The 26699-nt window shown below is 39.9% G+C and overlaps 1 protein-coding gene across 3 annotated transcripts in view; it reads left to right on the top strand.

The window, feature by feature from the left end:
• Positions 1–26699, top strand: part of LOC119740910 (pleckstrin homology domain-containing family H member 1-like) — an 86884-nt gene that overhangs the window by 44266 nt on the left and 15919 nt on the right. The window contains exons 10-18 of one of the 3 annotated variants that reach the window (XM_038216389.1): positions 470–749; positions 1627–1772; positions 4824–4934; positions 7632–7788; positions 8652–8830; positions 11930–12115; positions 12712–12933; positions 14198–14377; positions 17601–17731. In XM_038216389.1, the coding sequence (XP_038072317.1) occupies positions 470–749; positions 1627–1772; positions 4824–4934; positions 7632–7788; positions 8652–8830; positions 11930–12115; positions 12712–12933; positions 14198–14377; positions 17601–17731 (1592 nt within the window). Of the gene's footprint in view, positions 1–469; positions 750–1626; positions 1773–4823; positions 4935–7631; positions 7789–8651; positions 8831–11929; positions 12116–12711; positions 12934–14197; positions 14378–17504; positions 17732–26699 lie in introns of all 3 variants that reach the window. The other 2 variants (XM_038216388.1, XM_038216387.1) reach the window with 2 other exon arrangements.

Raw genomic sequence — 26699 nt, 5'->3', positions numbered from 1 at the left:
ACAACCGGTCTGAAATAGAGTTTTTAAATTCTCCAAAGCACACATTTATTCCCTTATTATTTTTCATGTCAAAATGAAATCAAAACAGACCCTTCATACCCTCATTATCGAATAGTACGCTAACTGTGGTTTTCTCAAGACGTCTCGTTACATCATCTTACGTCCACACAGGAAAATGTCTCGGTCTTACCTGTCGATTTGACAGATCCTGTTATTGAGGGGAAAAAATTCAAATTGTACTTTTGGCTATTTATATGATTGAAAAGCTACACGTGGACATATTTGTACACCTGACTTGAAAACAAGTTAAATCAATTAAACACCCTGTGGGAGATCGAGTCCCGGGGGAATATCCAACATCCCTAACGGCGTCCTTCCAACCTTTCTCCCTATATTTGAACCTTTTCAATCTCCTTTCGCTACACACGCAATTTGTACGTTTCCTTGCATTTCTCCTTTGCCCTGTCAGCACGCTGACCAGATCCGCAGCACTCCCTTCAGCGGCGATTCCTCCGACTCTTCGGACGAGGAGCACGGCGGAGGAGGGAAGCACTCCCAGCCCCAGCAAGCCCAGTCTTCGGCAGCCGCTGGCGGAACCCTGGGTAGAAGGCCGTCCGCCACCACCTCGCCGGCCAAGAGCAGCAGCAAGACCAGCAGTAGCAGCAACAGCGCCCTCATGTGCAGCCCGTCCCGGAAGCTGATCGTCGTTGGTGGCATGCCCTCGACCCCAACGCTGGGCCAAAAGAGGGGTAAAAAACATAGCTAACACATACTAGACGTTGTCAAGCTCTCACAAGTTCTCACAAGTCAATTGCAAGCCGTTGACAAGTTAGGCTGCATCCGAATCAGTTGTCTAGAGCTAGGTCTAGGTCTGCGCCCATTGAAAATACGCGGGGACGCACTGACAATAGACGTAGCCGTAGCTCTGGAAGCCCGTTTCGGACACGGCCTTATCATGTCTCAAAGTGACAAAGCTATTCAAAAGGGAATGTGACTATGACATTCCTTTGTAATTGTTCATTTCTTGTACCTGACTTGTCATCAACTGCCGATTGCAGGCCTGCCAACTCTCACGCATTGAGCACGAGACTCGCGCTCAATTTGTGGTTATTCTCACGTTCTCACGCCCACATGGGTTTTCTCACGCAAAAATAAATAAATAAATAAAACTTTAAAATGAGATTTAAATGATGATATTTTGCTGAAAAGAAATGGGTTCAAGTGGTCAGAAATTGCCTCAGATTGCACTACAGAGCGTCTAGAATCCCAAATTTGTCTGGGCCCTTAAGCGGGCCCTGAACCCCACGCCTGTAGGACTTTGCGCTCGAATTACTTCTGATCAAGTGTTGGTGAATATGTTTGAGGTATTCTAAAACAAATTTAACATGGTTTACTTCAAGTGGATAGTCAGTATTCCATGTAGCTCCCCTCGGTATTGGAAGTTGACAAACTACGTGCAGTTCCCTTGGCTTCATTTCAGGAACTACCGGTAACTTGCCAACTTCCAATGCATGTACCTCGGGAGAGCTAATATCGACTATCCGCCCTCAGACCGTGTTCAGTGATGTTACACTCGTATAATGAACATTAAATCAACCAATCGCACGCTTCTCTTCAATCCACCAGGTGTGTCCGCCCAATCAGGAAGCTCCGAGGCCGATTATGCAATACCTCCCGATGCAATCTCATGCAGCGACAGTACCAACTCGGACGAACCTGAACCCAAACTCCTCAAGACTTGTGCTGCATTCACTGCCGAGAATGTTCGGAAGGTCAGTATGTCATGACTACTAAGCATGTGACTTCTGTCTTCACTACTTGGTTAGAGATGCCTTTTTCCTGAATATTTCACTAAGATTTTTGAGGCGTTCTGGCAAAACTGAGGCAGAACTGGGCTCAGGCTGATTTTGGAGAAAATGCAAAAATGTAAATGGGGCATTTTTTTTCCTTCAATTTCCAGGTTTATTGATATTTGTAATCTTTGGTGTACATGTTTACTACACATGTTTTTTTTTTAAGAAAACGTATACACATTGTGGTGGAATATACATGTAAGTGTATTTAAGTTTTTAAGTTTTTTCTTTTCATGACTACCAAACTTAAAACTTTAAAGACCTTTGTCTCAGTATTTTGCTTTTATTACATGCTTGATAAATGCAAACTTTAAACAGCCATAACTTGTCAACGGAATGTCCAATTGAAGTGCAACAAAAAGTTTTGTAAGCAGCATTTTATTATATTTCCTAATACCCTCAAATCCTTATTTCGACGTCTGGCCAGTACTGTATCATTTTGACAGAACGCCTCACATTTGTGATCTCCGACAAAATGGGAATATTTGTTTTATAAATTCTAACCCTGACCCAGATCTTTCAAACTCCTCTGGGCTGTTTTTGCAGGATTTCTGAAGGACTGAGAGAGATAGAGCCCAGACACGTTTACTTACTTCTAATTTGCAACCTCCTGAGGCCCCTTTTAAAGGGAATATACAACATTTGCAAACATCGAAAAATAAAACTACCAAGTTTTTACGAAATACCTTACTAGGATGTTGGTAAATGACAGTCTCAAGCATCTTGTAAAATTATGGCACCTGGTGTGAAGTCATTTTCAAGAAAATGGTATTTTTGTAAACATTTCCAACGGTGGTCGGCCGACCAGCGTTGGAAAAACCTGACTATTTTTCAACTACTGCTCCTAATTTACCATTTTTTTTCAGTCCAAATTTTGTTTGCTATTGGTTACATGTTCATGAACGGGTGCAGGCCAGCTAGACTGGTTCCCTTGCCTTACAATTTTCCATCATCTATAAATTGATCCATTTTATCTTTTGGGGAGTCAGGGAACCAGACTACTTGAACATTTTGTTTTTCTTGGTTTTTCCAACCTTTTCGAACACCAAACTTAAAAAATGTCAGTGTAACAATATTTGATCTATTATACTAACCTCTCAAATAGTTCATTTCTGAAAATTACAGCAAAAGCCAATGATGTACATTCCCTTTAAGTTCAAAAGCCTGAAATGGGTCATTACATTTCTTCAAATTGTTGGAATTTCGGAGGATTTTCTCTCTAAACTCTGCAAACTTTCTTGATAACTTGATTCCATCATTGTTCCTCAGGGTTTCCGCATCCTGGAAAAATATGAAAACGTCATGGAATTTTTTTCCAATTTCCAGGTCTAGAAAAGTCATGGAAATTTGTAAAAATGGCAGAAGTCGTGGAAGAGAATGAAATTTTGTGAGGCCCAATTTATGTAAAATATTAAACTTTATATATTTATGAATTGGCATTGGAAAAATTTCGCTGATACAAGCATTTTATTTTCATTTTATTTTCATTTTCAATTTCTTTTTGCCTCGTGTATCCCCATTAAGTACGTGATAAAGCACTAGACAAGTTTTACAGTTTTGATCTGCATTTTGATGAACTAGGTCATGGATTTTCATAATTTGGTCTTGGAAAAGTCTTGGAATTTTATTGTCCTGAAGGTTCTTTTCTAATTCAGCTGTCTTCTCTCAGTTTTTCCCGTCTCATTTTCGATAATATTAAAAAGTCGTATTTCGTGATCGAAAGGTTGTGCATGATTTTTCACTGTTTTCTCGTAAAGTGTGATATCCAAAGAGCTGAAACTTCAACAAATTTGGTTTTGAACAGTCTTCTTTGAATTTTGAGTTGTGTTATTATTGGAAATGAACAAAATGCATGAAAAGCAAATGATCCTACATGTACACGTATATGCCTTTCAACTTGAGGTGTGCATGCTTTGGCAACCAAATTCAACAAGAGCTCAAGTAATACTTTTAAATTGAGGCCGCGATTGGTTGTCCTGGTAATGACATTTGCCTTGACCTTATTATTACAAGAAGAGTGTACTCGGTTGAAGGCCATGTACTCGCTCCAAAACTGACTTGTTTGTTCCGAGCGGTTCTATTCTTAGTCCAAACCGCTAATCTAAAGACGCCTAATTCCTTTGCTAAGACTCGCAACATTCTCATGGATGTCATTACACGTTTGTAAATATAAATACACATGTCACATATGACTTATTTTCTTATTTTTTGGGGGCTTGCTAATTGAGCATAAAATGCAGGTTATCGGGCTCTACCGCCTGTGGATTTGACATTAGGCTATCAGCGCCCCCCCCCCCCTTCCCCAAATCGTTTTCCAAATTTAAAGCTCCTGCTTAAACCTTACCCACGGTCCAGGAAGCTCAAATTATCCCGCCGCTGAAAAGATTTGCCCAACAGCGGAAACATTTGACATTTGTCTCATTTTTGAAAGGGGAGGGGGGGTGAGGAATGTTGTTCACTTTGACATAATAAACACGAACCACGTGTACCGGCCAGGGACCTTGCATCCTGTTTTCTGAAAACGAGAGGCTTGCTTCTCAGTAACGAGAGTCTTGCTTCTTCAGCGAGCGTGGCTCCTTCTAAGACTCTCAAGACCTTATTAGGACTCCGAGTTGGAGCTCTGGGAGGAACAAGCCTTTTCCCCAGAGGGGTCAGTGGTCCTGTTCCTGTCCAGCAAGCTGCTCAGCATGTTTTCAGGTCGGCTGCTGAGAGGGCCCGTAGAGTTCCTTTAGGAAGTTATTGATTGAATCGCTCAAATCGCTGTTGGCTATCATCCTGGAAACAATGCACATGTGTGTGCTGTGTGACTAAGGATAATTCTGAATTTGTAGGTATTAACATTCGATTTTGGCGACAACAGGAATTTAAAGTTATATTTCTTTTTTTATCAAAATATATGGAAAATCTTTCTGGATGTATGAGATTACTGTGATCACTTAACTTCAGAACGTTGGAACTGTTGTTCAACAGGGTCCATTAGAGAAGAGTGGTTGGCTGACCAAGTTCGGAGGGAGGATGAAAAGCTGGAAGAGGCGCTGGTTCGTGCTGAGGGATGGCGAACTCTGCTACTACAAATCAATGGTAAGTCTGTCACATACATTAAGTGGTTTTTTTTTGTATCACATAGAAAAATAGTGGTAGGAGGATTCAGTTTCTGTGCCACTATCAAAGCGTTTGCCTTGAACAGGCCACTTTCAGTTTTGTGGTCGTCTTCTGTTTGCCTGCATTTTGTCATCCATCATTGTTTTACGTGGAGTATAGACCTTATATGTTGTGGGTGCCTATGAGGCTGTTCTTTGTTATTATATTCTAGTAACAATGAATGCTCAGCAGGTTTACTTATGCCTACCCTAGGGATACAAAACCATTGCCCTCTAACTCCGCCTTAACGCATAAGGTCTATAGACCTTTATCATGCTGCCACCATTTCAGTCTCATTCCCTGTATCCAATAACACTACTGAATGATAAGTTTTTTGTGCAAAGAGGAACCAGACTATTTTTCCTTCCAGCCTCGGTTTGGTTACATTGATTTGAATGGGGAACAAATCCGATGGCTGCAACATGATAATGGTCTATTGGCAGTTTATGTAGCGCAGTGAAGAAAAAATGGTCCAAAACGCTACAATTTTTCCATATTGCTCCTTCCATGTTAACAATAATACTGTTTCAAGAACTACACTTAAGCCTGGTTTCCATATTGACGTAAGAAATGCAAAGTGAAACGCAAACAGGACCCAAACTGCAACGCAGACATACATGTATGGAAACATTTCATCCGGAAGTGTTGCTGACAACTCGGACCGACGCAAACTGCCTGGCAGACGATCGGCAAAGTTGAACCCGGTTTGACTTTGCCGACTGTTCCGCGCACTGTCTGCGCAGTCTGCATAGCCTGCGTAAGCTTAACGTCGATATGAAAACCAAGCTTTACTGTGGAATAGATTGTGACTGGGGATGCAATGCATGTATAAATCCATTGGAAGTTCAATATTGGGTTTTTATAAACACGTCGTTGACTGGCAAAACCCAATTATTGAATTTACATCACCCCGACACAAATTCAATCCTTACGAATAGTCCAGCGGAAGTGATTTACTTGGCAGTATTTGAGGTTGTTGGCTCTGCAATAATTTTATGTCACAATTAAGTTTTCCAGTTTTCGCTAGTCAGGTTTGTTGTTGTTAGTACCTTGGCCAGTTTGTGTTGAGGCTCGTATGGATCATCCCTGTGGCTAAACCCTGTGGATGTTGATATTTAGGATACTATCGACAACATGTGTTAAGATTTTCAACTTTTTGAACCGTTTTTGTGGAGTTTAATTTATAGGCAGGATGAAAGGCTGAGAAGGGTTTTTCTTACTGAATGTTTAAAGGCACATACATATACATGTAGGATCATTTGCATTTATCCCAAAAGTAGCCTACCGAATTATTATCCAAAAATTTACTTGGATTAAAGACTGTACTGGTACTACACCCTGTGCAATTATTCCATCTGGCTTGCTTATTTATAAGAAATCAAGAAATGTAGGTGATTTCCAATGATCATTTAATTGACTGATTTTTGGAAGTTAAGAGTGCTATTAACAAAATCACGATCGAAGAGTTGTGCATGGTTTTTCACTGTTTTCTCGAAATGTGCAATATCACGGAGCTTAACATCAACAAATTTAGGTTTTGAACAGTCTTCTTTGCATTTTGAGTGGTGTTATTATTGGAAACAAAAAAATGCATGAAAAGCAAATATCCTACATGTATGTGTCTTTAAGTGTTGTATCCCAGATGCATACATTTCGTCAAAAGCCCAGCTTGTGATCTGGTTTGTCCATTGCATGGGAAGTATGCTTAAAGTAGATCATTTGCAGCTATCCAAAAAGTAACTGACAAAACTATTGTTAAAAAACTTACTTGGTTAGTAATGGCATTAAACTCCCTGTAAAATTATTCCTTCTGGCATGCTGTCATTTTGAAGAAAACAGTAAACAAATGTCATTTCCAAAGATGAGTCAAGTGGAGAATTTTTGGAAATTTCTGTTAGTAGTTGGTTTGGAATTGGGCGAATCCGTGAATGAGTGTGCACAATCATTGATATGACGCACATCGCGTGCGTGGTTGCTATAATTTGTCGGTTCGCGTAGCTGCAATTGGCTGAATGAGAACGTGTTCCTGATGCTGATTTCGGGCACAATCCATAATATGACTCGGCAACTATTAAATTGAAATCGAGATCCTAGAATATTGTTTTCTCGGAATGTTCAGCATTCACAGATTTAAAATTTAAACTTTATCAGGTTAGGTGTTAAGCACCCGTCTTTAGTTTTAGCGCTTGTGTTGCTTCAAATGAAACAAATGACAAATGATCTACATGTACCTTTAATGCTATCCAGGGGCCAATCTCATGCAGTTGCTTAGCGCATAACTTTTTTGCTTACCAAAAACACCAACCAGTATGTCATGGGACGTACATTTCTTGCCAGTGGTTCTCAGCACGATTTCAGCTTAGCACAAAATATAACAGACCAATATAGTTTCTGCTTTGCCACTTCATGAAATTTGGCCCATTTTCGCAGCTGCCTTCTAGCTTGGAACAGCCCTTCTCCATGCTTGTAATCCAAGCCCCAGGTTGCCCCATGCAGCACCCCTAGTCTGTCAACCAACACCGGGCCCAAATTGAACAGACAAGTCAGTCGGGTGACCTTTTCCACTGGCATCCTGTTATTTTCCCCTTAATCTTCCCCCTCCTCCCTCCCTCCCTCCCTCCCTCTCCCCCTCCGTAGAACGAATCCAGTCGGAAGCCCCGAGGACGAATCCCCTTGGACACCCTGACCAAGATCTCCAGGTCGGAGGGCTCCTTGACCTTTGAACTTGTCACCACCAAGAGGACGTACTACCTGACAGCGGGATCGTCTGCGGTCATGGAGGAGTGGATAACAGGTATGGGAGGGAAACTGCTGACGGCCATTTTCCCAAAACTTCAGCTTTGCCGGTGGCTTTCGGCTGCATATCTGGCCCCAGAATATGCTCAGAAGCCGGTAATACTCAAACCAAAAGGAAAGACTTTAAACTTGGGTCTTTCCTATCATAGGGCTTGATGTATGAGAAAATGAAAATGTATGGAGCCTTGGTTTCTCAAGTCTGGGACCTTAAATCATAAAGCTGGAGTGAGACCTAGAGGTGGAGCTAAGGTTTGGTGGGGAAAGACTAAGAAATATTTGAGCCCAGATTAAAAATTATGGGAGCTAAGTCGTTCCTTCTCGTTGGAGTAAATTAATGTAGCATCATAGTCTGGTAGATTATGAACTCAAAGATTTCTGGGAGAATTCTGTAGATTGTGAGTTTGCGTCCAGCCTCTGTGAGCTTGCAAATGCTTATCTTTAGTTTGCCAGCTTGCTACATTGTACACGTCACCAAGTCACGTGTGTTCAACTCTCGATTGCTCGACGGAAAGGGCTCCGTGCACAAGCACCCCCGCAACGTTATTTAAAGAAAGGAGAGTTGGGGGAAAGACCACTGCATGGGAGAGATATTCGATCTCAATACCAACAACGCTTGACGCTCACGCGAAGACGCTATGGCTTTTATGAACATTCAAAATAGAACAAGTGGTGCGTACTTTGCGCTATATTTATGCACAAGAACCAGTGCAGGCACGCGTTGTGTCCTGTCCATGGGGCTCTCAAAAGTGGTAAAAAAAACGCCCTCCTTTGTTTGCGCACAAAGCCCACTGTAGTCTCCACCACATCTCTGACATGAAATCCATAATTATTGCAATTTTTTTTTTAATTCCAATTTTCCAGTGTTGAACAATGTCCTGTGCCGGCTGAACACCAGGGTCATGATGGACAAGGCCTCCAGCGACGAAGCCAAGCCAAGCATCCAGTCCTGGCTGACTAAGGTCAAGAACGGACACTCCAAGACCTGCTGGTGTGTCCTGACTAACAAGACCTTCGGCTACTACAAGAAACAAGGGGACAAGGTATGTTGTCGGCAGAGAAATGTGTGGTTGGCTTTGTGGTTTCTTTTTATTAAAGCTATAGTCCATCATTTGCAGCTATCCGAAAAGTAGCTGGCGTAATTATTGTTGAAAAACATACTTGGTTGAAAGATAGTAAGGGGACTAAACTCCCTGTGAAATTATTCTTTCTGGCAAGCTGTCATTTTGAAGTAATCAACGAAAGAAGGCCTTTCCAACGGTGCTTCTTAAGATGCACCATAGGAAAATTTAAATTAGTAGTTCGTTTTGTTATTCGGCGAAGCGCGCGCAAGCATTGGCACGCACACGCACCCCCGGTTGCTATAACTCGTCAGATCAGTGCGCGACATCGCGTAGCTGCATTCGGCTCAGCGAGAACGTGTCTCGGATGCTGAATTCAGGCGCAATTCAAAACATGATTCAGCAACTTTTGATTTGAAATTGAGATCCTAGAATGCTGTTTTTCTCAGAATATACAGCTGAAGTTGAGCTGAAACTTTATCAGGTTAGTTGTTCGGTACCCTTCTTTAGATTTTGAACACTTTTGTTGCTTCAAACGAACAAAATGCACAAATTACAAATGATGGACTATAACTTTAAAGGGGCCCGTGGAATGTAATTTTCTTAATGCAATTCTCAAAATGAACCTTTGTGTCCCATTTAACCTTATTTTCAATTTTCGTTTTCAAGGGTATTTTGGTGCCTTTTTGGTTTTGGTGCTAATGTGAATTTTCATATCCATGACCAAAAGTGTGATGTCATTTCAGGCAGAAACCTCAATTGTTACCTCAAGTATTTCAGCAGCAAAAGTTGTCAGAATTTTTGGATATTTTGCTGTCGTAAATTGTCTTTTCTTTGGTGATTCGTTGTTGTGTCAGTAAGCAGCAGTATTAAACCAATGAGCAAATTTTTCTCACGAATATTTTCGGTGAGCAAAGTTTTGGGTTCACAATTTGAACAGAAAATTCGTAAACTGAACAGTTTTCCTGAAATGACATCACAACAACAGCGCCCTCAGTTGTCTGGAAAAGCATGGAAAATAATAAATGTTTAAAGAAGAGCACTTTGCAATAAAATTAACCCAAAATGGATGTTAAGTACTTACTGTAAGTTGTTATTAACTTGACTTGAACCGCAAAGACCAAATTCATGAAGACGCAATGCACAGAATCCTGCTGAGCACAGAAAATGCATGCTTGGATAAAAAAAAAAGAGGTTACCGGCTGAATCGCCATTGTGGTGCATATTGCTTTTGACTGGCTCCCTTCTAAGTTTGGTTAGCACATGGCTCAGCTGAGCTAGATGTTCTGACTAGGCAGTCCGTAAAATTGGGCCCACATAATGCGGGAAGTGTCTCATTAAAGTGAAATGTACACCCATCGTATTTGATGAGCCTGAGCAATGAAACTGTCATCCTATTACAGCTGTGTGTGCTAGAATGAGAGACAGGCAAAATTAGATTTTTTTTTCCCCATTAGAAGTACACCTGTCATTGTTACTCTCGATTGTTTGGGACTTGTGGTTTCCCCAGAAAGTTCTCTGGGCAACTCCACGGGACAGTGGACATGGCTAAAAAAATAAAACATAAGTTATTACAGTATTCTGTTTAAACAACCAAAATGAGATTCCTCCTTGAACTTGTGTTGTATAGCATGTGGAAATTGCGATGACTATTTCTGTCAGACGTGCGCGGTACACACATTTGTTTAAACCGGCGAATGGCCTATATTTAAATATGCTTTTCATTGCAGGCCTATACATTGTACCATGGACATGTACACAATATGTATGCACTTCCGAACTCGAACCAAACCGATGTTCGGAGAAAAAAACATTCGAACCGCAACCGAACTGAACCGAACTTTGAGGATCAGTTGCAGCACTGATAACATCAAAGTAGCTTTTTGTAAAATGTCATTTGTGTTTTGTAAAATGTGTTTTTGTAGAGTGAAGCTGCATCTACTACAACATATCATTCAATTCTTTCAAGAAACTTCACAGACTTTTCTCAATGCGTTCTGAAAGTCAAAGTATATGTCAGAATAGGTAACGTCAATAATGGTTGCTTAGTGTGCTTATATCTTGTTAATTAACAGCTAACGCTACATTAACCATGTCATGTTAAGATTATCTCTTTAGTCACTGTAGCGCCCCCAACCATCCTGCCTGTTACTCACTGTAGCACCCGAAACCTCCCGAGCACTCTATAGTTATATTGATTCTTCAGTAAATAAACACAATGTAATACAATGTAGTACAGGTACTAATGGGTTAAGGCCTACATGTAAGCTAGAATTGTACTGAATACAGTGAAACACACTATAACAAACACCACTATAATGAACATTTGGTTATAACGAACTTCCCCTCGGGCTCCCGAAATAGTGAATTCTATTATAATGCACAATCACTATAGCAAACAACCACTATAGCGAACACTTTCTGTGGACCCCATCGTGCTCGGCGTTTCACTGTATATGCAATTTGCTTTAACTGCAAGTATTTCATTTTGTTGTTTCAAATTGGTCAGTAGGCTTTGAATGTAATTGAGTTCCATAACGATGCAATTGCCCTTATGTCTTGCTAAGTGATTTTTTTTAAAGTAGAATTTAACATTTATTGTTTTTACCAGATACCCCCAATAACTGAAACGTGTTCCATATCCAGCATCATCAAAAAAGGCCATTTGGGCCCAGAAATCCAACTTTAGTTTACTTAACTTTACCAAAAATACAACTTTGAAATGAATCCCCTTAACATTTCAGGTCATACACACTCAGTATCCTGTATTAAAGAAAGCCAAATTTATGGTTTTTACCAAATGCCACCAAAACTAAAAAGTCTTCTATATCCGGCATCATCAAAATAGTCCATTTTTTGACCAGAAAAATCCAACTTGACCAAATTTGCTCAAAAGTTCAAACAAGGTGCCTAGAGGCCAGAAATGAAACCCCTGCAGATTTCAGGTCATTAAACTCAGTATTCAGTGCGAAAACCAAAATTCATGGTTTTTACCACATACCCCGAACCCTAAACTGTTTTCCATATCATTACAAGCAGATCACAGTCAATTCTTTCAACTTGGTTTTTGGTTCTCCCTAGGTTCCCATTGGCACTATTGACATGGGTGAGGCGTCAGTCGAGGAGGTGGACCAGTCACAGGACTCAGATGACGAAGGCGACGGCAAGACAGAGTGCAAATATTCCCTGTGCCTGACTCCAGCCAAGAAGCCTGATCAGACCAACCGAAGCCCAACGTATCTTGTCTTTAACAGTAAAGAAGAAAAGGTATGTCATCTCTTAAGGGATGATTTTGCTCAAAGGCATATCGGATCATTTGCTTTTCATGCATTTTCTTTGTTTCCAATAATAACACCACCCAAAAACCAAAGAAGAAAGTTCAAAACCTAACCTGTTGAAGTTTCAGCTCGGTGGATAGTACTATTTTGAGAAAACAGTGAAAAACCATTCACAGCCTTTTGATCACGAATACAATTTCGTCAATAGCACTTTTATTTCCAAAAATTCTATCGATCGACTGATCGTTGGAAATCACCTACATTTCTTGATTTCTTCTAAATGACAGCAAGCCAGACGGAATAATTTCACGGGGTGTTTAGTACCAGTGCGATCTTTAATCCAAGTAGGATTTTTGGTAATAATTCGGTAGGCTACTTTTGGGATAAATGCAAATGATCATATGTGCTTTTAAGGCCAAGAAAAAAAATACCTGTGTTTCCAGTTACCCCACCCAACCATCATGCAGAAACTAAAACATTTTGTTAAAAAAAAATTAAAATGATGCCACCCCACCCTACATCGTCCTGCATTTTAAAAAATATTTATGACATTATTTGTAAGTTCCTTCTGTTCTTTCTTGGCAGGATAACTGGTTGTACCATCTACTGGTGGCATCAGGGGGAGGCAACTCAGACGCAGGCACCGAGTTTGAGAAGCTGATCTCCCGGTTGATGGTCGCGGACGGTAACCCCCAGAGTCCATGCTGGAAGCATCCCATGCTGTGCTACAGCAAGGAGAGCATTGAGAAGCCACTAACGACGCTGCCCTCAGAGCCGCTCAAGAAAGAAGCTGTCAAACTCGGCAAGGTTAGTTTTTTTCGTTTAGTCAATTTCATGGCACTGCTTATTTGGGGGTGTTTTTTTTTTTGGAAGGGGGTGCATTTCAAGGGATACTGCATCTTGGAAAGCATTTTAAAGTACTAGTTGTGAATCCTGTCGCACATGTTCCGCTACTGAATCGCATGCTGCGGACGTGTTGGAAACAACGTGTGTATTGTTGCTGTGTGTACTTGTACGCTATTATGGGCGGTCCGTCATCGCGTTATGGGGAATTTTATTATTGTTAGGCAAATTAGGACCGAGTTATGGGGACTTTCTGCTGACCCCACAGCGTCTTCGGTCCCCATAGTTCTATAGGATAACTTGTGTGTAGTCCCCACAACTACGGAACAAGTATGGGTGTACACACACACATGACATGTACTTTATATTGAATCTTCTGACGGAAGCCGGGGTCAACATCTTAGGAGGAGACTAATATTTACGGATGAAAATATGTGACCTGTTCTGTCAAAATCAGACTTTTCTGGGCAAAAGATCAAAAAAGAGGTTTTTGCATATTGTTAAAATAAGTAAATTTTCCTTTTAAAAGGTAGTTAAATTTTTGAAACCGGTCATTCCTGGGCAAAGTTATGCTATTTTGAAGTTTATTGTGTCGAAAAGTAGAAAACGAAGAAAATGGCCACAAACGTCACGAAGCAGACATTTCTTTAACTGATATACCTTAACAAATCATCAAAAATACTATATTTAGAGTTCAAATTACAGTTTCAAACTTTTATAGTATATTTTAGACATGTTCAGGATTACAAATATGCACAAATTAGAATACTGAAAAAAATCACCCCCACAGCATCTATATTTTGACCTCTGCCCAGAAGCGTCTGCCTTTGACAGAACAGGTCACATACATGTATGTTCATATATGCGTTTGCCGCAAAATGTCCGCCGGCTCAGAAGTAAACAACCAGGGGTTTTTTTTTCTCATCTTTTCTCAGGAACAGTGTGACACTAGGTTACCGTAGTTTCCTTTCAATCAGACGTTTGAAATAAGATCAGTAAACAATCTTAAACTACAAAAAAAAATTGGCAATTTCAGGACGATGTGCCCCTTTAATAGGATTTCACCACCTCAATGACGGCATCAAATTGTGGTCACCATATAGGCCTATATTCAAATGTTTGGTGTAGCAGTGTTCATTGTAGTTATTTTTCGTATCCAAATGCCCAACTTCAAATTGGTGTCTTTCTAATGGTTTTTTGGTTCTTTTTGTTCTTGACTCTTCTACAGTCATGCAACCTCTTCGTCACAGTCCAGATGGACACGTTGGCCATCGATTACCACATCAGCCTGGCCCAGAATGCACTGCAGACCTGCCTGTCCCACCCGGAGCTCCAGAACGAGATGTACTGCCAGCTGATCAAGCAGACGACAAGATGTCCGCCGGGATCCACCTCAGGGAGTATACAGGTAACCATAGTAACCAAGATGGCTTAGGTAACCATAGTAACCAAGATGGCTTCTCACTCCTCAGTTCGGAGCTTGTTTGCTAGTAGTGTGTCACAGGACAATGCAATAAGGGACTTAAGGTCTGACTTATTAAGGTTTCAGTGGGACTGATCATTTGAAATGCTTTGCATTTTTGTCAGGGAATACTGAAAAGAATCAACATTTTATGTGTACTTCTGATATTGATATGGTGCGTTGAAAAGACTGTCCTAAAATGTGAGATTCATGCCCTTCAATCAGTCCCACCAGTTGCTATTGCAGTTGCAGCAGTTGGTTGCTACATCTACTGCGTTGATTGTGATTTAGGTTACTAAAGCAACCACATACAGAATGAGTCAAAAAGAAGTTGACCAGGATTGGTGATGTTTTTCAAAACAAACAACTGACACTCAAAACCCCAGTGAAGCACATATTAAACAAGCATTCTTTTTTGCTTATCTGAAAAAAGAATGAAACAAATTGATCATTCCTAAGAGAAGTTATGTTTTTACTGAAAGCACTCATGTTTGTAGCTGTCCATGAAATGTTATTGTACACAGCTAAAATGCTTACTTTACATTTGTTTGTTCAAGTATTCCGTGGACAGCTTGCAAAATGAGTACCTTTATTAAAATAGACATAACTCCTCTTAGGAATGATCAATTTGTTTCATTTTTTTTTTCTAATTAGCAGGAGAGAGTGCTTGTTAAATATATGCTTTACTGAACTTTTGAGTGTCATTTGTTTGTTTTGAAAAACATCACCAATCCCGGTCAACTTCTTTTTGACTCACCCTGTATTTTGATCCCATTTGTTTTTAAAGTCATCTGAGTGCTTAATCAATTTTAGAAAATATGTATGAGAATTCATAAGAATGCCTTTGTCAATAACCAGCTCATGCTACATTTAGCTTTCACCCCCTACCCCATGACTTGTAGGGCTGTGCATCGGGACCGAGTACCCGATGGTTGATGCCAGGAACCGTTTCCAGATTATTGGATCGGGAACCCGTAACCAACTTTACAAATTGCTTAGTAACGTCTCAGACAATTAGAAAGGAAGGTTGTGAATATCATTTGTTGGGAATTTTCAAAATGAAAACCAGGCTACATGGATAATGTAAGGTTAGCGGAAACACCATGTGCGAATAATTTCTCAACTAAGAGAATGGTTCTGAAAAGAACCAGAGGTATAAACTCGACGTTCCGGTCAGTACATGTATGCTCTGACCGTCTTCAGGAGAGTGCCTAAACTCTAAGAAAGTGAATACTTAAGTAGCAAAAGGCAAGTTTAGGTACTCTCCTGAAGACAGTCAGAGCATACTGACCGGAACGTTGAGTTTATACCTCTGGTTCTTTTTAGAACCATTCTCTTAGTTGAGAAATTATTCGCACATGGTGTTTCCGCAAACCTTTCATTATTTAGTATCTCCACCATGCAAAGCCTCAAATCTTACTCAGGCTGCATGGGAAAACAAAACAAATTTCACGTTTGTGACATTTGCGAAAGTTTCAATTTACACCGTAAAGCTATTCATGTAAAGCTCACTGTTCACACTTGTATCTTGCTGTATTGATGCACCGACGTAGCAGTATTATCATGCAGACCTTTGAACAATCTGAGCAGCAACTTCCGAGATTTGAATTTGGGGTTGGGTCTTTTAACCAGTACCCGAGAACCCATTTTTTTTTTAATCGGGTATCCGATTCCCCTACTACATGTACCTGTCAATGCACACCCCTACTTTCAGTAAGTCATGTGACAAATTTCAGAAAACAACAAAAAAAGTCCCTCTGCCAACAAAATAATTCCTAAAATAGCTTTCCGCCCCTATTAAATATTCACATGAGCCTGCATGACCCCTGATGACCCTTGATGACCCTTGAACCTAACTTCCTTGCCCTGCATGAGTTGTTATTGCTTTCATTTTTGTTTGAGTTTTTTGTTTGCTATTTATTATTTAAGTTCGAGATGCTCTTTCATTGTTCTTTATTTTTGGTCGCTTTCTGTTGTGCTTGTCCATTCTTAAATGCGTCTTTTTAAAATTAGTGCACCAAAAGTTGACATGATAGACTTAGTTTTCTACTAGTTTGATATTCACAGAAATTGAAATATGCCCGCAGATCACACTAATTTATTTTAATTTGGTGAAAAAAAATGAAATTCCAAGGCTTTGACTAACTCCAGTTTGCAATATTTGCGCTGTAGATACATTGAAAAAAAAATAGAATGATTGAAATGTTTGAAATCAGCATGAAAAGTTGTTAACATCAGAATGCTTCTGTGAAAAAGTAACTCGACGTGATATAATTACTCCATATTTGTTTTGAATTGCCGAGTGACCCAAACCGATTTGATATTTATGATACCAGTATTTCATGGATTTAAGGCATTACATACAGCGTCAAATGTTCTGTGAAGATTATTTCAAACACAGCAATAAAACTAAGAATGAACAAAAACAACTTGAATTAAGAAAAATAGGTGTTCACAAAACCAAAACATTGCTTTGCGTTGTTGAATTGAATTTAGCTTGATCAGTTTAAAGCAATTTTTATGTGACGCTCGTAATTAAAGGGAATATACAACATTTGCAAACATCAAACAACAAAAGTACCTAATTATCACTAAATACCAATACTGGATTGTTAGTGAATGATAGTCTAAAGCATCCTATAAAATCATGGCACCTGGTGCGCTGTCATTTTCAAGAAAAGTGGTATTTTTTTATCAATGTCTAACGCTGGTCAGCCGACCAGCGTTGGAAAAAACAGGGTTTTTTTTTCAAACACTAGCATCTTCGAACACAACACCTCAAACAAGTCAGTGTAACAATATTTGCTATAAAATACTTACCCCGAAATCCATCCATTTCTGAAATTAACAGCAAAAGCAAATGTTGTATATTTCCTTTAAGTTTCACTTCCATGCTTATTGTTTTCTTTGTGTATTTCGTTTGCTTATTTATTTATTTTTGTTGTTGTCATCCCCACCCCTCATTTGTTTTTATTTTGTTACCCATCCCACCACCACCATTCCATCACGGCTATCATCGCGGCAAAACATCCCCCTGCCCTCCCCTCTCTGTCTGGGCCACACTCACGCACAGTCCCTCCTCTGTGGCAACTTCTCCTCCTGGTTTGGGTGCGATGCCCAGGGGTCGCGACCTTCGTCTATGATTGACCTGACCTCTAACCCCCAGCAGGTCAATCCCCACGACGCCTACCTGGTCCTGCAAGCCTGGCAGTTGCTGGCCATGTGCTGTGTCTTGTTCCTGCCTCAGCAGAAGTACCTGTGGTTCCTCAAGGCGCATCTACGACGACATGCCGATACAAAGTGAGTACTTTCATTTGTTTTTACTCTTTTTCTTCAGGTGTTTGGTTTGTTTTGGTTTTGTTATACACAGAAAAGATCACAAAAAAGGTAAGTGTTCTTTCAGCAAAACGAAAACAAATCACGTGCATCCCTATTAGAAATTGCTCGCGCGTAGTCAAGTTTTGGAGGCCGCCTCCTTGTTTGTTTGTTTTTTTGAAGAAAAGAAAAAGAGAAAAAAATGCTAAATTTTAAACAGTGACATCATTTTGGCCTCTTTTGCTGTTGCATCTAGCCCATATAAAGCTGATACCGGTATGTCATTTCCTGAGTCTAATTGGCAGTCATTTAAAAAAAGCTGGCGGCCATCTTAAAAAATAGCCCGGTCGGACGGCCATTTTGGAGGGGAAAAAAAAAGAAAGGGCCTCCTCCTTCCTTTTTTTTCAAAAAGGCAGGATGCTAAACATCTTTGTTTTTACTTGGCCTAAGGTTGTCATAATCGTGCCAACCCAGCACTGGGTGTTGGCTCCGCGTTTTCCTCTCAGTTTTTGCCATTCATCACAGCTTTGAAGGCTTGCCTGCTACCTACTGCGCGCAGCGCTATACGATCTTTGCCAACTACAGTGTCGACGCTGACTTCCCGGTACCCGGTTGGCTGGTCGCGTGGGTCAGTAAGAGAGCCCTATACAGAAAAGTTGCTGTTGGTTGCACACATCTTGCTGTTCTTTTATTGTATCATGGGAAAACACTTTTTTGAAAAGTACATGTATTATACTTTGACCAACCTGCAAGCTTTTAAAAAAATGTCAATGAAATTTGTGAAATTTGTACAATGTTTGAAAACATCAAAAAACAAAACTACCAAATTATTATGAAATACCAGTATTTAAATTGACTGTAAGTGAACAATAGTCTCAAGCATCCTGTGAAATCATGGCACCTAGTGTGCTGTCATTTTCAGGAAAAGTGGAATTATTGTATCAATTTCCAACAGTGGTCGGCCGACCACTGTTGAAAATAGATACAAAAATTCCACTTTTCTTGAAAATGACAGCACACCAGGTGCCATGTTTCAGTTCATATTAATTTATTTTACAAAAAAAACTGACTTTTCAAATACTGCCCCAATTTACAAAATCTAGCCAGCTAGACTGGTTCCCTGACCTGACAATCCCCCAATGTCTACAAATTGCTCTATTTCTTTTGAAGTAGGGTCAGGGAACCAGACTGCAAAAACAGCATTTGTTTCTTATTTTCTCCAGCATCTATGAGCACAAAACTTTAACAATATTTGCTCTAAAATACATTGACGCCCAAATACATCAACTTTTGAAAATTACAGCAAAAGCAAATGGTGTATATTACCTTTAAACATACAAAGATACAGGGTGAAATTAATAGGTCATTTGTTTTAAAGGGAAAATACAACATTTGCAAACATCGAAAAATAAAACTACCAAGTTGTTACGAAATACCTTACTAGGATGTTGGTAAATGACATGCTAAAGCATCCTGTAAAATTATGGCACCTGGTGTGAAGCCATTTTCAAGAAAATGGTGTATTTGTATACATTTCCAACGCTGCCAACGCTGGTCGGCCGACCACTGTTGGAAAAACCTAACTACTTTTCAATTACTGCTCCAAATTTACCATTTTTTTAAGTCTAAATTTTGTTTTGCTAGCTACATGTATTGGTTCCATGTTCATGAACGGGTGCAGGCCAGCTAGACTGGTTCCCTTACCATACAATTTTCCGGTATTTTTGATCCATTTCATCTTTAGTGGAGTCAGGGAACCAGACTACTTGAATATTTTTGTTTTTCTTGGTTTTTCCAGCATTTTCGAACACAAAACGTCCAACATGCCAGTGCAACAATATTTGATCTATTATACTAACCCCCCAAATAGTTCATTTCTGAAAATTACAGCAAAAGCCAATGATGTACATTCCCTTTAATACAGCATATACCTGAACCTAATATGTTACATTACATGTACAACAACTAAAATGACATTTTCCCCTTTTTAACACAGGTATGAATTACTTTACATTTTAGTGAATTACATGTATACAAACACCCAATTTATTCAATTTGTACTTCAAAAATTAATCTAGTTACTCATTAACAAAGTTTTAAAACTTTCTCTACACCGATCAGTTTAAAATACCGGTATCTAAAAAAAAGATAGAAAGATTGAAATAATAATAATAAAAAGCATTTCTAGAGTGCTTTCTGTTTAAGAAAACCTCCATACCCTTTTCAGCTGAACAATTTCCAACTAATAACAATAGGATCATTTGCATTTATCCCAAAAGTGACCTACCGAAATATTATCAAATAGCTTTTTGTATGAAAGATCGTACTGGTCGTAAACACCTCGTGAAATTATTCCATCTGGCTTTCTGTCATTTAGAAGAAATCACAGGTGATTTCCATCAATCAGTCAATTGCATGATTTTCAGAATAAAGAGTTACAATGTATATTGAAGAAATCGTGTTTCACGATCAAAAGTTTGTGCATCTAGGTTTTTTTACTGTTTTCTGGAAAAATTGTAATAACCACTGAGCTGAAACTTCAACAGGTTAGGTTTTGAACATTCCTCTTTGGTTTTTGAGTGGTGTTATTATTGAAAACAAACAAAATGCATGAAAAGCAAATGATCCTACCGGTATATGCCTTGAATAAAACCACTATACAGTAAATTATCAATAAATACAATCAGAATAAAGTACTCATGTTTTTCTGTACCTACAATTCATTGTCTTTTAGAGATACACTTTCTACATGTATGTATTTTTATGATAGCATTTCTTTCCATGAAGCAATATAATAATGCAGTATCGCATTGTTGATAAAAAACAGTCGTTTTCGTTTTTTGAGCAATTCACCCTCCAACATCTACTGTTTAATTACTTTTAATGATACAAATTGAACAGTTACATGCAGTGTCTAATGTACATTTTGAATGTCATTTTTATCTTCACCTCTACGTACATGTATTACACTCTTATCAGACGTGTTGGAAAATTCAAACTACAGCTGAAGCATATGTACAAAAAGACAAAGTTGGAAAGAAAAAATGCATCTTAGGCCAAAAAAAAAAAAAAACCTCGGTCTCTGGTCAGCGCGCGCGTCGATTTTAATCATGCGCGTCAACCTTTTTTTTTCTTCAAATTAACAAGGAATCTACAACAGCGCCCTCTATTGCCGCACCTCCTCAAATTTTTGTACCAAGGAGCACCAAGGAATGGGGAAATTACACCAAGGCAAATGATAAAGGGCACCAAGGCATATTATGGAGGACACCAATGTATAATGAGGACACAAAAAAGCAAAATAGTACCCACCTTGTCTGTACAATTCAAGCTTGAAAAAAAAAAAAAACACGTCGCCACATCAATTCCAGAGATTCGGTCTGACCAGAGACCGATTTTTTTTTTTTTTGGCCTTACTATTGCTTGCTCAGTACAAGTATCTGTCAACAGACAGGTACATTTTGTCCCACTCTAGACACACAAATTATCACTCCACTGTTTCAAACTACACACCGAACGTAATGTAAAGCAACAACTGAAACATCAATATGTAAAACTATAAAACTTCACATCCTTAAAACTGTCTCAGTAAGTAACAGAATTTGCTGTTCGAAATGAAATGTAGAATTCCTTCTGTATCAAATGACATGAGAAATACACCTAGGTTTTTAGATGTGTACAGCGGTTGTCAGATTTTGGTTTGGTCATTTAATTCAACAAGTTGCAGGAGACACATGCGGTGGTGTGGCTTTGTGCTGCAGCTGAATCACCGAACCTAACCAAAATAGCGGAACATGACTGTATAGCACTGCCAAATCAAACCAAACCAAACTCAGTTATTCAGTTTTAGGGTCGCGTATTTCTATTTGCGCAATGTAGACAATCAAAACTTGCACCATGAAACTACATGTATCAACTTCTGTTTAAAAGAAAACAATATTTTTGGCTGACAGTGCTAGCTTACACTGCAAGAAATGTACATGCCATTGTTCATGCATATAATTCAGCATACGCTGTACAATTAGCCACGTGTAGATCAGCTACAATCTGACTTACAATAGTAAAACTTACAAAATTAACGTTTAAGAAATGTGTATACACTGTATGACGTGAATCATCAGACATCACTTTTGTCTTACTTGTCTCTGGTATGGAGCGGTTCAATAAAAGGAATTTTTGTCCAACCTCTTAATCCTGTTTTCTTTAAAGAGAGTGTCCTCTTGGGAATGAACATGATGAAAGGTAAAACCATGTAGGATTATTTGCAAATTCCCAGAAAAGAACCTACTGATGTAACAGGTTCTTTCAACAGCTTCTTTGTTTTGGATCCAGGTACTTAAAGAATTTGGGCAATTTTGTTGCTTCAAACAAAAATAGAGGGGAAAAAAAGGATTACGATCCTACATACCTTTTAGTTGTACGATATCAGATGATGCTTGAACGTGTATATCCTGCCGAGGTTAAGATACATGTTCCGTGTACAGCAGTACATTTGGTCAGTTTTAAACTACCATGCGTTGCTAGCATTTTCAGTTTTAAACCAGAGTCTCTACCATACAATGAGTTTTGTCATTTAATTCACCAAGTTGCAGGAGACGCATTGTTGTTGTGTTGATATGGAGCGGCGTGGTTTACTCACAAGAGCCAGTTTGGACAGTAAACGGTTCATGCATTTAAAGTATTGTGTGATGCAGAGTGCATGTACACACGACCAGTTATCGTCGGAATGAATCCAACCATCAGCTTGAGCACGGACATCCATAGCGCTCAGGTGTCCTACATCTCTTTTTGTTCAATGTTGAGTGTGAGGGGTGCTACATGTAGTTCACAGAGTCCTCAGGAACAACGGCATTTGGGTGAAGTTACATTGCTTTCTGAGCGTGGGTCTTTAAATGCTGCCAAAGTGCATGCACATGTTTATGAAGGGCTAGTTGCACATGTCAGCATTCTCGACACGGCATTGCATGGGTGTAGCACATGCACGCTCCATTTCGCACATGGAGTGGTACATGTATGTCGATTCTGGGTAATCTGCCCACAGGCCGTTTACCCACATCGTTGCAAAATCAGCTCCGGTGCCGTCACCATTATCTGGCCAGTCATTCGGTTGGTCATTAATGATATTCCAGTTACGGTAGCCCTTCCCTGCCACTTCATCCTCTGCGCATATCCACGTCCCCTCATCGGATTTGTCGGTGCAGTCGATCCACAAACTCCTGTAAAGTTTGGATGCAACCTGGGCCATGAATTGGTTCTCCTCGTCTGAGCTTGGGACAGCCATGCGAGCGCTGTAGCTACCACACAGTGGATGGACATCTCTCCATAGCATTGGTGTGGGTGTTATCAGATAGCAGGACTGATTCCACCCCAGCCATCCCATAGGACAGTGTTGGATGCAATCGATCTTTGCAACAGTAAAAATAATGAAAATCAAGAACTTGGCGTTTATGCCCAAAGCCATCATAGTTGACTTTCTGGCTTGCTTCAGGCGTACCGGTAGTTTCTTATTGAAATTTGTAACTTGAAGTAAACGACTTGGTTAGCGTCTTGCGCAGTGAAAATTCAACTTACAATCTGAAGTGTGTACTCACTGTGGGAGGGATGATAAGTGTGCATGAAGCAACCTTTCTGAACGATTTAAATCGGGATGGCTATTATTCCACGCCCTTCTCAAAATATCAGTTGAAACCAAATTTCCAGCCTATTATTAAAAAGGCAATATTTTTTTACCGTTATAGAAACACATGCACAAAGGATACCATTTAACAATGGCTTTTTTTTTGTACGTGTATGTCTGGTGAGTGGAAAAGGTAATATGAATAGATTGGCATTGCCGCAGTAATTTCAGTCTCACGAAGACGAGTTTGGAAATAGGCAAGATCTTGAACAAAAGGGTTTTGTTCAACGATAGCTTTCTCTGAGTCGCAATAAATATTACGTACCCGGTACAGGTTTGTAATTAGTTCAATGTCAGATGAACATCAGGTGAATGGAAATGGTAATACATGTATAAACAGGCATATTGACACAATAATTTCAGCCATACCAAGAGGAAATTAGAAATAGGCAAGATACTGAGCGATTGTCTGCACGATGTATATAATTGTAGCAAAAGTGTTGCACCACATAAGGATAAGTTGAAATTTGTATTGAGATACAGCCAGATAGCAACAATGCCGTAATCAAGCAAAAGTCTTTCTGTTCTCTTGATTGGAGCTTTGAGCTTTCAATACTGTGTGACATCCAATCAAAATTGAGTTTATATCAAACGCAAAAAGGGAGGGGGGTAGCAAATGCTCCTACGGACCTTTAAGTCGTAGACCTATCAGATGGTGTATGAACATGTATGGGCGTACGTGTTCATCTATTCAAACCGTGGACGGAAAATACCAGAGAGCAAAAGAGAACAATATCGTCCACGATTCCCAGCACACGTCCGTGATTGGGGTCGTGTGCAAAACATATGGGAGTCTTCCTAAAAAGTTAGAGTACTAACAAAAGCGGGACAATGGGAGGTCCACGATCGACGGTGTGAACACGACCGTGTGTGTTTATCCTGCCAGAGTTAAGATACATCAATGTACATGTTCAGCAGTACATGGGTCAGATTTGTGTTGCTATTATTTTCAGTTGTATACCACAGTCTCTACCATTGTATCTGGTAATGAGTTTTGTCATTTAATTCACCAAGTTGCAGGAGACACTTTGTAATCATGCTGATATGGGGCAGTGCAGTTTACTCACAAAGGGCCAGTTTTTGCATGGTTCAAGTATTACAAGTGTGTGTGTGTGATGCAGAGTACATACACACACGACCAGTTTTCATCGACCATCAACTTGAACATGGGACGTTAATAACGCTCAAGAGTTATTCCTCTCTCTCTGTCTCTGTTTGTTCACTGTTGAGTGTGAGGGGTGCTACACGTAGTTCACAGAGTCCTCAGGAACAACGGCATTTGGGTGAAGTTACGTTGCTGTCAGAGTGTGGGTCTTTAAATGCTGCCAAAGCGCATGCACATGTACATGAAAAGGCTAGTTGCAGATGTCAGCATTCTGGACATGGCATTGCATGGGTGTAGCACATGCACGCTCCATTTCGCACATCGAGTAACGAGTTGATTCCGGGTGATCTGTCCACAAACTGACTAACCCAATCACTGCAAAATCAGCTCCGGTGCCATCACCATTACGTGGATAGTCATTCGGCTGGTTGGCAGACCAGTTACGGTAGCCCTTCCCTGCCGCCTCATCCTCTGCGCATATCCACGTCCCCTCATCGGCTTTGTCGGTGCAGTCGATCCACAAACGCCTGTAAAGTTTGGATGCAACCTGGGCCATGAATTGGTTCTCCTCGTCTGAGCTTGGGACCGCCATGCGAGCGCCGTAGCTACCACACAGTAGATGGACATCTCTCCATAGCATTGGTGTGGGTGTTATCAGATAGCAGGACTGATTCCACCCCAGCCATCCCATAGGGCAGTGTTGGATGCAATCGATCTTGGCAATAGTGAAAATAATGAAAGTCAAGCACTTTGCTTTTATGCCAAAAGCCTTCATACTTGGTATACTTTCAGGTATGCCTCAAGTGTAATTTCCTGTTGGAATTTGTGAAGGAGTTTACAGCTTGGTGAGCATCTTGTACAGTGAAAAATTTTGCCGACAGTATGAAGTGTGTACTCTCAACCACTGTTCGCGGGATGTTAATACCGGTACGTGTACAGTAGCAACCTTTCTTAATGATTAAAACTGGGATGGCTTATACCACGCCCTTCTCAAAATATCAGTTGACACCCAATTTCCGGCCTGATGTCCAAATCATTCATATTTTTGACAGTGATTGAAACACATGCACAAAGGATATTGTTCATCGACCAAAACCTTTTGCAAATGCAATAAATACCACGTACATGTCATTAGTTCAATGACAGATGAATGTCAGGTGAATGGCAATGATAACATATTAGATTGACATCGCCACAATAATTCCAGCCTTTAATATGAAGATGAAATTGGAAATAAGCAAGATTTTGAGCAAAAGGATACTGTTCAACCTTAGCTTTTACCAAATTGCAATAAATACCACGTACATGTCATTAGTTCAATGACAGATGAATATCAGGTTAATGGAAATGATAACATATTAGATTGGCATCGCCCCAATAATTCCAGCCTGAAGAAGAGGACTTTGGAAACAGGCAAGACCTTAAAAGGATACTGTTCAATGATAGCTTTTACCAAATTGCAATAAATATCACGTATATGTAATTAGTTCAATGACAGATGAAAGTCAGGTGAATGGAAATGATAATATGAATAGATTGGCATTGCCTCAGTAATCCTGACTGAAAAAGAGGACATTGGAAATTTTCTTTACACGATGTGTATAATTTTATGAAAAGTGTGTTTCGCCACATACATGTTAGGATATAAAGTTGGATTTTACAGTGAGATGAAGCCTGTTTTCTTATTGGCTAACGCAATGTCAACAAAGAAACTTGCTTTCAGCAACCTAAAAGCGTTTCGTTTAAAAAAAAGATCGTTAGGACACTTTGCTGCAGGAGACATATTGTTATCATGCTGATATGGGGCAGTACTGCGGTTTACTCACAAGGGCCAGTTTGTGCATGGTTCAAGCATACAAGCATGTACCTTACCATCTTTATGTGGACCTGACAACAAAACAGGTGCGCATAACGCAGGTTGTGTGAACGTTATGTGGACTAAGCCAGGTCCACATAAGGTTTCCCCCTCTCTGGAAAACGGCTTTAGAGGCATTTTTGGGTTAGGGTCATCCGTCGCAAAATGAAGAGGAACACTCAAGGAAATCAGGATAACATATTTGGGTTGAGAGAGTTTTTACAGTGCGAGTTAATTTTTTTTTCTCCAGTTTTCCTTAACTGTGCGAAAACAAAGGAATGTCTACATAGGGTATGTCAAGTAGGCCTGTGTGTGA

This window comes from Patiria miniata, unplaced genomic scaffold, assembly GCF_015706575.1.
Source record: "Patiria miniata isolate m_02_andy unplaced genomic scaffold, ASM1570657v1 HiC_scaffold_5, whole genome shotgun sequence".
Classification (NCBI taxonomy): domain Eukaryota; kingdom Metazoa; phylum Echinodermata; class Asteroidea; order Valvatida; family Asterinidae; genus Patiria; species Patiria miniata.
This window is presented reverse-complemented; position numbering and strand designations above follow the sequence as displayed.